This window comes from Juglans regia, chromosome 16 (genome assembly GCF_001411555.2).
Source record: "Juglans regia cultivar Chandler chromosome 16, Walnut 2.0, whole genome shotgun sequence".
NCBI lineage: Eukaryota > Viridiplantae > Streptophyta > Magnoliopsida > Fagales > Juglandaceae > Juglans > Juglans regia.
In genome coordinates, this window is record NC_049916.1 from 9196201 (window position 1) to 9209708 (window position 13508).

General features: G+C 34.0%; 1 protein-coding gene across 1 annotated transcript; it reads left to right on the forward strand.

The window, feature by feature from the left end:
- Nucleotides 1-719: 719 nt before the first annotated feature.
- LOC109018908 (probable RNA-dependent RNA polymerase 1) lies at nt 720-6032 on the forward strand. Its single transcript, XM_019001102.2, has 5 exons — nt 720-788; nt 1149-1438; nt 1978-3827; nt 4216-4366; nt 5036-6032. The coding sequence occupies exons 2-5, from the start codon at nt 1208-1210 to the stop codon at nt 5849-5851; spliced, it is 3048 nt and encodes a 1015-aa protein (XP_018856647.2). The 5' UTR covers nt 720-788; nt 1149-1207; the 3' UTR covers nt 5852-6032.
- The last annotated feature ends 7476 nt before the right edge of the window (nt 6033-13508 follow it).

A 13508-nucleotide genomic window follows, 5' to 3' on the forward strand; every position in this document is an offset into this window, starting at 1 on the left:
TTGAATTCTTCTGAGTTTAATCACCTTCTTTTTAGTCCGGCCCTTTGGCAGCAAGAAGGGAAAAATTTTCTCCAATCATGGAAAACAGAAGCAACACTGTCAGAGAGAGCCCTCAATTCAATAAGCCCCACCAACACGTAAACTGCCAAAGAAAGGCGAAATTCCGAGTGCCCAATGACTTGGAACCCAAACAATAAAAGAAAACAAGGCATTAAACAACGTTTGTCACTTGTAAACGCCTCGTTTGTTTTTCAGATAAATCGAGACCTAATTAATTAAAATAAAAATTAAAAATTGAATAAAATATTATTTAAATATATTTTTTTAAATATTATTTTTATTTAAAATTTAAAAAAAATTAAATATTTTATTTTATTTTATATAAAAATTTAAAAAAATTATAATAATTAAATGAGATGAATTGAAATAAAAATAATTATAAAAATAAACTAGATAATTTGACAACAGTCAGTCTTTTTGTTGCCCCACTTTCCTTCAATGTTCGTTTCCTTTAGAAACCAAGCGTTATAAACCTATTAGATTCGTCAATGTTCCTTTCCATAGGAAGCAATCACGTGCTGCCACTTGTCACTTAGAGTGAGCTGGGCTCCTCAGTCCATGCCTATGTTAGCTTGAATAAACTTCGGTAAGGGGTAGTTTGACAACAGTCGTCTTTTGTCGCCACTTGTCATATGCTCTCTCTTTGCTCTTGTTATATGGTTTGCTCATGAGCCATGTTTTTTTCCACAGCAGCAGCAGTTGTAGTACTCTCCGTGCTTTCCTTTCAGGTTAGACTCTCTCTCACTTACATTCCCTTCAATTTACCTCTGCAACAAATGTTCTTCCCCTCTCATGGGTAATGCATCATTGAAACCTTTGTAAACCTGCTGGTTTTGAGTATATGCTGTGAAATCTGAATGCAGGGTGGTGGTTTCAGATTGGCTTGAATTGTGCTTTCGCTTTTGGAAAATGGTGTTTTTTAAATTTAGTCTCTTTCAAATGCAGTAATATGCATTGAATTGGCAAATGCATGTGCTCTAGTCTTCCTAGATGACTCTGTTTGCTCTGTGTGACGACTCTTTTCTTTAATCTTTCTGTAACCTACCCTTACCCCTGTCTGATATACTGTGTGTGTACTGGAATTGCAGTTAAAGCTTGGGACTTAAACTTTAGTATTGTACCAGAGCCAAGGATCTTTCTATAGAGCATGGATACTAATCTAGTGCTGCGCTTGGGAAATCAGGTTTCAAGGGATAATTTTTCTGTGCTCTGGAAACAGGAAAATGTCTTTGTGAAATTTGATTTCAAGATCCGAAAATTGTATTTCTTCTTTTCCCATCTTTCGGTAGAGTACAAGTTTGAAATCTCCTTTGAGAACATTTGCAAGATTGAGCTATATTGTCCACGTGATCAAGCAACAAAGTTTCTTCTCATTCAGGTTAGCTGGTGAAAAAATTTAATTCAAAATAAAGTTTCACATTCTGTTGTTCACATATAGGCATATGAAGCTAGTAATCTTGTTTCTCTCTTATATGCATCGGATGCTATACTGTTTCTTACCAGCACTCTTTAGCACTATTCTAGTTATCGGTTTCATCTATTCAATGACAAGAAGTTTCTTTCAACCATATGACGTCAATAAAAAGGCCATTTTCCCATCTATAATGAGTTCATCAGTAGGTCTAATGAAGATTCTAAACAAATTCCAAAAAAAGAAAAAATGAAACCCAGTATCAGAAGGTCTTTAGTTGGAAGCAGAAACTTTCAGCCCTTGTTAGTTTTTTGTTTTGGGTTGATATCATGTGTATATTTATTAGATACTTGAATCAAATGTTGTTTTCACATTTTAATGATCTCATTATAGCTTGAAATTTCCTGTCAATGTTACCTAAATTTATCCCTTGGAATCAATGGTAGTTGTGTCGATATTGCCAGTCTTTCTTTTTTCACTAAATGAGTTCTTGTTTATATTGCTAGCTACTTCGTTCTCCAAGGATTTATGAGAAAGCTGTATCTACTGGACATCATTATGAGTGGGTCCGAGAAGTTGATTTCACTCCATCCTGCTGCATTGGCCAATCTTCTGCTCTATGTTTGGAGCTTCCAAATATGCTCTGGCTTCCGAAATTCCACCGTCATTTTGTCTATTATAAAGAAAATGAAGAACAACTTGAATTGATGGAAGGTTCTCCTTTCTCTTGCAGTTCAAGTCTTGTGCCCATTGTGAATCCGCCCATAGGCTTTGACCTTCCATATAAAATCTTGTTTAAGATCAACTCCTTAATTCAGCATGGATGTGTACCTGGGCCAGCAATTGATGATGATTTTTATCGGTTAGTCGATCCTAAGAGTACCAAAATTGAGTTCATAGAAAGTGCCCTGGACAAGCTGTTTCATTTAGGAGACTGCTGCTATGAACCTGTGAGATTGCTCAAGGAGCAGTTTAAAGGATATGCCAAATCTACGCTACTTCCTAGAGCTCCTGCCATTTCTTTATGTGATGGGCTGGTGTACGTACACAGGGTTAAAGTTACTCCATCTAAGGTATACTTCTGTGGTCCAGAGGTGAACCTCTCCAACAGAGTATTTCGCAATTATCTTGAGGATATTGATAACTTTCTGCATGTTTCTTTTGTCGATGAGAACTTAGACAAAGTGCGCTCAATAGCATTATCTCCACATTCATCATCCGCAAATGAGGATAAGCGAACCAGAGTTTATGAGAGAATAATATCCACTTTAAGAAATGGCATAGTTATTGGAGATAAGAAGTTCGAGTTTCTTGCCTTTTCATCCAATCAGGTACGAGATAATTCTGTTTGGATGTTTGCTTCAAGAACAGGTCTGACTGCAGCAGATATCAGAGAATGGATGGGTGATTTTCAAGATATAAGGAATGTGGCAATATATGGTGCCAGACTGGGTCAGTCTTTTGGCTCTTCTAGAGAAACTGCCAGTGTTGGTATAGATGAAATTGAAGTTATTCCCGATGTAGAAGTTAAGAGGGGAGAAGCCACGTATTGTTTCTCAGATGGCATAGGGAAGATATCTCAAGAGTTGGCTTGCAAAGTGGCAACAAAGTTAGGCCGCAGTTCTGTTCCATCAGCATTTCAGATTCAATATGGTGGGTACGCTGGTGTCGTGGCTGTTGATCCGACATCATCAGTGAAGTTGTCATTGAGAAAGAGCATGTTCAAATACAAATCACTCAACACAAAACTAGATGTTTTGGCATGGAGCAAGTTTCAACCTAGTTTTCTCAATCCCCAGATAATCATCCTTTTGTCTAACCTCGGGGTTAAGGATCAAGTTTTTCAGAAAAGGCAATGGGAGAATATAGATAAACTGAATGCCATATTAACAGATCCATGGATAGCACAGGAGGCACTGGAGATGATGTCCTCAGGAGAAATCACAATGGTTCTGAAGGAAATGCTTATATGTGATTACAAGCCAGATGCAGAACCATTTCTTTCAATGATGCTTCAAACATTCCGTGCATCTAAGTTGATGGACATAAGGTTTGGAACAAGGATATTTGTTCCAAACGGAAGAGTTATGATTGGGTGCCTAGATGAAACCAGGACATTGGAATACGGTCAAGTATTTCTGCAAGTTTCTCGCTTTAGTAGAGAGCTTTGTAACCAGTCGTCGCATATGTTTAGTGTCAGCAGCTCAAATCCAAATAACTTCATTTTTGAAGGTGAGGTGATTGTTGCTAGAAACCCATGTCTACACCCAGGAGATGTGCTTGTACTACAAGCTGTTAATGTGCCAGCTCTACATCACATTGTTGATTGCGTTGTTTTTCCACAAAAGGGAAAGAGGTAAGATTTTAATATCCCATTGTGGCTACTTCTAAAGCATGAAATGTTATTTGCATGCGTCTGTAATATTAATGACTTCCTATTTGTGCTCTTATTTAATCAACAGATAAAGAACACAATCTATTTTTCTCAAGTAGAAACTACACAAATAAAGTTAATTACTCTAAAATATAAATTGTCTATTCACATTGTCATGTATAATATGCTATTTGTGAAGATACTATATTCAGACTTAACTTTGTTTTTATATTGCATTGTTATTTCTTCATCCACACTATTCAAAAGTCGTATGCAACATTATTTTGGTCTACCTTTTACTAACATATTGCAGCATTAATTGTGTTTGTCTGTTGGGACCGTGATCTTATGCAACATTATTTGTGTTTAGATCTCACCCCAATGAATGTTCGAGAAGCAGTTTGGACGGAGATAAGTACTTTGTCTGTTGGGACCGTGATCTTATTCCTCCTCTGCGAATTCAACCAGCAGAATATATTGCAGCACCAACTATGCAACTGGATCATGATGTTACGATAGAGGTATTCATTAATACATTTTGATTTGACAAAGCATCAACAGAACGAGTGCTAGAATTTCATATTTTAAGTTTGTCACTGCAATTAATTATCATATTAACTGCAATATGAACGGAATAATATATATATATATAGGCTATCACTGATAATTTTCATCACATTTGATTGCAATATAGAGAATAGATCATGCTGCAATCATCTAGCCTTCATTACCTTGGATTTTACCCTTCTTCAATGACAATTAAGCATTTATCTTATATATAGTTGCCTCTATCTTGGACATCCAATGAGCATATAGACGTATTTGGTGATCTAAGAAGCTGTTTCAAAATACACATCTATACATAGAAATATGTTTTGACAAAATTTTGGAAATCTTTTATGCTCTTTGTAAAGATTTAACAAATATGCATAACAGCTGCATCTTCATGTAAAAAAATAAAGTCAAGTAGGATTGAATGAAAGACTCTTATTTAGATCTTTTGCGCCGATAACTAAAGAAAAAGAAAAGTCCTCAAAAAACATGTATGATGTTGATAGAGGAAATGTTGTTGTTCAGGCTCTTATTTAGATCTTTCTGAAGATTTTCATTCCTCTCTCACATTTCCATGTCCATTGCAACAACTTCCTTCCACAGCTAACATATGACAGCCTGTTGTTATTGTTCTGCAGGAAGTAGAGGAGTGTTTCACCAATTACATAATCAATAACAATTTAGGAATCATCCAAAATGCCCACACTGTCTTTGCAGATAGGGAGCCCCGTAGTGCAATGAGCCATAAATGTTTGGAACTTGCTGAGCTACACTCAATTGCCGTTGACTTCCCAAAAACTGGTGTTGTAGCCAAAATACCACCTCATCTATGTGTCAACGAGTATCCCGATTTCATGGAAAAGCCTGAAAAATGGACCTACAGATCAACATGTATCCTAGGAAAGCTTTTTCGCGAAGCAAAATACATTGAACTGCCCACGAGTCCTACGGAATCCTTCACTTTGGAAATAGCAAAACAGTGTTACGACCCTGACATGGAAGTAGACGGCTTTGAGGACTACCTCAGTGATGCTTTCAAATACAAAAGTGACTATGATTACAAGTTGGGGAATTTGATGGACTATTATGGGATCAAAACTGAAGCTGAAATATTTAGTGGCAACATTTTGAAAATTCCAGACCATCTTGATAGGAAGGGAATTACAGATGCAATTAAATATGCTATGTATTCCCTAAAAATGGAAGCCAGGACCTGGTTTAATGAGGGAGATGATTCTAACACTTATAATGCAAAAGCAAAAGCATCAGCGTGGTATCATGTCACATATCATCATACTTACTGGGGTCGCTACAATGAGGGAATGGATAGGGCTCATTTCCTTAGTTTTCCATGGTGTGTCTATGACAAGCTTCTGCAAATCAAGAAGGATACAGGGAGCATAAACTCTTCACTTCTGTCATCGCCAGACCATCAACTCAGTCAACTTATCTGAATATGAAAGCAGTGTGATATTACTACTATTTTACCTTTGATTAGTATTGTTACTGGTATTTGCCTGTTAAACAGCTCCAGGCAGATTTTTGGGGCTGGAAATATGTTGTAATTCCTATCTTACTTAAACAGATCTCCGGGTATGTATTTTGTCATTAATTCTGCAATATATAAGAATATAAATAAACTACAGAGCTTAAAAAGAAAAGGAAGAAGAAATACCAAGCCGTCTTTTAGAGTAGAATTAATGCTTGAAACAGCTGAGAGAGTAGAAATACCTACCCAGATCCAGATCCGGATCCAGATCTGGTATCCAACAAAATCCATATATGCATCCGGGTTCTTAAATGAGGATGCATATCTACCCAGACAGATATCTAGCAGTCAAGGATAAAAGCATGAATAGGCAAACAACCCAGGCTATAACTAGATATTCGAGTTTAGGCCCGGTTTGGATTTACAATCCATCTCAATTCATCTTAACTCATCTCAAGACTATTTACTATTATTTATTACTATTCATCAACTTTAACTCATAAATCTTACTACTATTCACAACCTATCTCACTACTATTCATAACTCATCTCAACTCATCTTCGAATCCAAACCGACTTTTCTTTATGGCTTTTCCAGTATCTACTTTAGACTACAAATATTCTGTCTAGGTGAGAGTTTTCTATTGGCGGGCCTGGCAACTTCTCTCTACTACTCTTTGATGGACTGGGTTTTGAACCAAAAAGTGTTTCCTGCTTAGGTCCAGTAAAATCATGATATAAAAAATATTTAACAAAATTGAAAGTCCGAAGACCTCGTCGTCATCTTAACTAATTAAGAGCATTGATATTAGAATAAGTCTTTAAAGTAAGACTATGAGCTATAATAAATTCCATTATTTGATTAACATTGTTCATAGTCAAAACATATATTTTATTCCAAAATATTTCTATTTCTAATTATTAATTAACATTGTTAATAATAATATTAATTAACCGATTTTGTGCATGGTTATTAATATTGCTATCTCTAAACATTAATTAGCTTTAGGCAAAACATGTAGTTTTAGGTAAATTTTGGCTTTGGCTTTAGCTAGACCATTGCCAATGCTCTAAATCTGATTTTATAATGCAAAGAAATTTTTTGCATGGCAAACATTCGACATTAGACTTTGATTACCTCGGAAGATATATAACTAAAACAAAAAACTAATATCTTGGTAGAATGAATTACTTGCAAATATTTCTTTCTACCCTATATTCTTGTAGTGTTGGGAAATGAAATCTCTCACTCATAGCTTGGTTCTCTTGGAACCCAAGATGTAGGAATTGAAGAATTCAAATAGGCCAAGATCATTTGTCAAACTAGTGTAGAAACTTGACAAAAAGGGCGCACATGTAGCCATTGAAGAGAAGAGCGCAGCGGTTTGGTCTTTCGCGTCCAAGATTCATTCTCTGAAAACACTAACTACGATAGAATGCGTAGAGCCAATAACCAATTTGGAGTGGGGACCATAACATATATATAATATCCTAGTTTTAATTTTGTTTATCATAAAATAATGAATTACATAGATCTTTAATTGGTCTCTACACATGAATTGGACTCATACTACTTTAATGCTCATGATCTGACTCAAATCATAGGCTTCTAGAGATGTGTCAATGGTCCAATTATGTCACTTTATTGATGACACTTATTGACCTTTGTAAACATTACCTAAACTTTATATTTGGCAATTATACAATGTATGGTTTATGATCTATGTTGGTCTATTAATTTTTAAAATATTTCTAAGACAAGATTGTAGTGGTATTGTAAACTAGTTCCATCTGCACAATTACTATCAGTTTTGTTTACTATAATGTTGTTTTGCTTTACGTGCAACTTAATCACTCACTTCACTAAGAACCAAAACCAACTTAAAAGGAGAAAAGTGGTGGAACTATCATTATATACCAAAGCAGCAAAGGCAAATGCGAGAGGAAATGCACAAGTAAACATCATGGTCATTCAAACTACATAGCCAACTCAAAAAATTCTATAGGTGGATTTTGAATTTAATTAATCAAAAAAATGGAAAATCCCTAAAATATCATGGTTGCTAGAGAAAAAATCTCATATACATTTGGATGTTGAGATGAGTTGAGTTGAGTTCTGAATAGTAGCATTTTGTGAAACCTATTGAGATGGGTTTAACTTTTTAGGTTAAAATAGGTTTAACTTTTTATGTTGAAATGTATGAAATAGGTTGAGATGAGTTTAACTTTTTATGGAAAGTTGAAAATGTAACGCCTCATTCCCGAGAGACCGGAGAGTTAACTCATGTTACCTGATAATCAACTCCAACATTGTTAATATACTTCCAAAAGCTTCAAATCAAACGTAAACACTTCAAATTTAATTAATCACACATACTCGTATATAAAATCCTCAATACAGTAATCTCAAAAATTTACCAACTTCTCTACATGTCACTTAAACTCACATTTCAACAATATAATTAAATCACCAATACTCATCGAAAACTTTCTACTCTTAATCCACTATTCTTAAGTCATCTCACACAATTCTTTATAGTCCTGATCCTCAGCTGAAATATCCAAAAATCATTTGAAAAAATTGGAGATAAGGGGGGTGAGTTATCAACAACTCAGTAAGCAGAGAACATATACTAGTATGTAAACATGAGCATTTGCAGAGTTTAGAATGCAGAACAAAACACTTTTTATTTTCAGAATGCAGAGTCAGAACATGTTATTAAAAATATCAGAGTGAAAGTTAAAAAATATTCTTATTTAGAATTTCCTTGGCATAGTATAACCGAAACATCATATCAGAATAGAATTCTATGTTTAACCCCCGTGGTAGAATTGTGCATTCTGTGGAAAGCCAAGCAGAACATAAATCACCATGAATATCAAAGCAATTGCACTCAGAACAGAAAACCACTATTGTATCCCGTGGCATGGCCAGAGGTAACTATTGTATCCTGTGACAGGGCCAGTGATCACTATTATATCTTGTGATAGGGTCAGCGGTCACTATTGTATCCCGTGATAGGGCCAGAGGTCACTATTGTATCCCGTGACAGGGTCAACAGTCACTATTATATCCCGTGACAAGGCTATAGGTCACTATTGTATCCCATGACAGGGTCAAAAGTCACTATTGTATCCTATGACAGGGTCAGAGGTCACTATTGTATCCCGTGACTGGGCCAGAGGTCACTATTATATCACGTGACAGGGCACATATCATAGCAAAACAGAATTAGAATCAGAATCAGAGTCAGAACAGAATCAGAATCAGAGTCAAAATAGAATCAGAACCAGAGTTAGAACAAAATCAGAACGTTATGCCAAAGGTTTTTCAGATGCCAAATCATTCCAAAACAGAATACTGAACAAAATCAGATCATTTCACATTTTTCAAAACAGATTCAGAATAACTATATGTGACATGCAAAAATTATCAATTTTCATATTCACTCATATTTTTTTGAGTTCAATAACAGAATGCCAAAAAATAAGCTAATGTCAACACCAGTCATGCCAAAAAATATTTTATTCTTATACAAAATCTCATGAGCAATGCAGAACAAATAACTGAGATCGTTTAACATTTATTTTCATAACACAACATGCACATTTTCAAAATTGATCTCAGCCCATTTTATTTTTATGTAAAGTCTAGCCTAGAAACCCCGCTTACTTGGACTTCTTAACTTTTCAGAATTTTTCTCAAAAATGTCGAGTCAACTATAAATCTTCACCTATAAACTAATCACATAATTTCTGTAAATTTCCAATCAATCACATATTTTAAGCCTAAATTTCTAAAATAACCTATTTTAATTCCTCAAAACTTAAAACCCTCATAATCCCAAATATATCATCACTTTCTAAAATCATCAATATCCACCATAACCAACATCAAACTCAAAACACCAATATCTAAACCTGAAACAGCCAACAAATATCACAGCTTAAACCAATCACACAAAAAACTCCATCATCCAATCCGACCGACCCCCTTACTTCTCGGATTCAGTCCGGCACAACCAATCAATTCACAGTAAATATGAGTTAGAGCAAAAATACATTTAAATCTCAAAATTTCTTTGAGAAAATACTTACAGCTCTATAATATAATTTTTTAAGGATCACAGAGGTGCTAGAAGTGGCGGCACAGCCACGCAACAGTGCAAAATGCACTATGGCCGTGGGTCTCAAAATGCTAGATTTTGAGCGAGGACAAACAAAGACTTGAGATTACTAGGGACTGGCTTAGAGATGTTGGTGAAACTAATGGTTGCGGTAGTTGGCCGTGGGTGGCGGCGTGGGCGGCGGTTGGAGGCCAAAAAGCTCAAATCAGAAATGGAGATGGATGGACTTCATTGGTTGCGGATTAGGGCTGAGGAATGGTGGGTTAGGTAGCTGGGAGGCCGCCGGTACTGTGGTGAAAGTATGGTGGCGCAACGGCGGCACTAGAGCACAAAAATTGCTCGGCTTGAAGCCGTATGTGGAGGCTAACGGCGGCAAGGGAGAAGCTGGAAACAAAGGGGGGTGGTCGCCGGCCGGAGGGGAAGATAATGGAATGGGCGGTGAAGACCACGAACGGCGCATAGCATCGCTTGGGGTTGAAGAAGCAAACAGACAGGGGAGATGGGAGGGCTCGCGCGCACGGGAGGAAGAAGCAAAGGAAAAAGGAGGAGAAGAATAAAGAGAAGAAGAAAAATAAAAAGAGGGAAAAATAAAAAGGAAAAAAAATAAGAGAAATAAATGAGGTCCAATCCTTACAACTTAGGTCACAAAAATGATCCAACGAAAAGAATTTCAAAACAGTAAGTTGAATAAAATAATTTAAATGCAGAGACTAGTTAAAATACAATAATAATAAAATCCAACAATACAATAATTTTAAAGTCCAACATTAAACTAATTTAAAATAAAGAACAATTTAAATGCAAAACAATAATTAATACCAAGAAACCACATCATAATAAATTTCACAACTTAAAAATCATAAAATAAATCCAACGAAAATTCGATAAATTTCAAACAAGAGAACCAATTTTTAAAATAATTAAAATAATCCTTCAATTAAAAAAAATACTAAAATATGGGTATCACAGAAAAAGTAGTGGATCTCATCAATAATTAATTTGAAATGAGTTGAGTTTATTTCAACAACCAAACACAACTTAACTATATTGCTTGACATTGAAAGTTAATGCGAGTCTCATAGTGTATATCTCCTACCAATCAACATGTCTCTATGTTCGAACGCTAACTCTACCTTACCCTTCTCTTTACCTTCAACATTTGTTTTGCCCCCAACCTTCGCCACCCCTAACTACTCTCTTTTATTTTCTTGTCTCTTTTATTTTTATATGACCACACAAGTTATTTTGTTAACATCAAATCAACAAGCCAGATTGTCATTGTGAAAAATACAGAAGAAGAAGAATAAAGACCCAAAATATCCAACACATCAAGTATATATTTCATCAATCCTATCCAGTTCTACAATTCCAATTCGGTGATTATTCCAGTTTAAGTACTAGAATAAAATATTTCGATACTAGTTTGTACCCGTATATCATTTCAAGATACATATCTTTATAATTCGTCATCTAAAAAAATATATATTTTTGTAAATATTATTCATACTGGTAAAAATAATAAGTAATAATCTTTCGATGAATCATAAAAGAAATATCAATATAAATTATTTCTTTTTATTGCCTTTAATTTCAGTGTTTGCCCACGATGTATTACACCATAGTGTTTTTCAATTAAAGCCCCAAAGAGATATTAAAAGAAATATGTTATAATTACCACCAAGTTAGAATTCAGGCTTGCGTAGCAGTGGCAAATCGTGTTTTTGAATTGTGTTTATATTGTGTTAAATCATGAATATTTAACTATATAGATCAATCCAAACCTAACCTGTTATACTATACGTGTCAATCTTCCAAACCGTAACTCAATCCATTTAGATAACGGGTCGTGTCATGTCACCCGTTTAATAATTAATTAGAAATATGTTAATACGATACGACTAATTAAAATCCGTTTGTTTTATATAAATGGGTTGAACTAAAATGCATAACTCATTAGACCTGATTAACATAATTTTACATAAAATTTAAAATCTATATTTATTAATAACTATAATATCTTTAAAAATATACATCAATATTTTTTAAATTTTAACATATAATATAGCCAATATTACAAACCATATAATAACAAATATGAGCATGGGTATAAAATTACAATCTCAACAATAAAAACATAAGCAAACTAAGAAATGTCAATATTATAACTTAACAATAATAAAATTTTAATTTTGAAATAAATTCTAAATGGATCAAAACGGGTTTATTTCGTGTTAAGCAGGTTAACTCGTTATTGACTCGTTTATAAATCATATCTTAGCAGATCAACCTATTTTGACTCTAACCGTTTAACATCAAACTCAAACCCTCTAATTTCATGTTGTGTTTATGTTGGGTTTACGGGTCGTGTCACATATTACCACTCCCACTTGCATAATAAAGAGAAAAAGGCATTAGTGAAAAAGAAATAGATTTTGCTACTCATCATTTCCACACACTACACACTATATTTATTTTAATTTTTTTTATTCTTTTTAAACTAATTAAATTATTCTACTTATCATCCATATACCACACATTTGGTAAAAGAAAAAAATTAAAAATTAAAAAAAAAAATTATGATGTGTATTGTGTGGGATGATGAGTAGAACTTTTCAAAAGAAAATACCACTCTCACCAACATTTTGTACTGACAAAGTGTATGATTCTTTTTTTTTTTTAAGATTTGTGTTTATTTATATCTTAGTATTGTGTTTTTTTCTATTTTTTTATTCTTTTAAAATAAAATGCATAAAAACATTTTTAAAAAAAAATTACACCATTAGTACCAAATTCGGCACTTTTAGTGGCTCTAGCACCACCCTAGTGAAAAAAATAGAGGAGACTGTGTGGTATCAAGCATATCTCTGCTTCTCAAAGGCTTTGAAATTTTGTTAAAATTTATCGATCTGCAAATCGATGTGCGCACTCTGTGACGTAATGGGCAGCGACCAACCTTTTTTTTTATTGTATACCCAATAACCTCTTATATATCTAGATCCCTATTATTTCTTGATAGCAGGAAAGATCCTTCCCAAACTTTGTAGTACTTTATCTATTTATAATGTATGCAAGCTTGCTTAGGAAAAAAAAAATAGAGTAAATATAATATAAAAATATTATATGGGAATTTGAAACGAGAAATTAAGAGAAATATAGTGCCGAATTAAACGGGTTGGTTAAAGAAAAGAAATAAAAGATGCCAAATGAAAAAAATTAGGAAACTACTGCATCCACCAAAGATGCATCCCGACAAAAACTATCTATTCCCATTTTATTTTATTTTTTTAATACTATTTGTACTTAATTTTTAAAGAAGTAATTTTAAATAAATTTTTAATTTTTTTAAAAAAATTGCTTAAATAGATTTTAAAAAATGCTTAAAAAATAAAAAATAAAAAAGTGTATTTAAGAATGAGAAATAATTTGTACAAACCTCAAATAGACAAGTCTCATACAAGTTCTTGTAAAAAAGTGAACCCTACCTTAAAAAAGTAT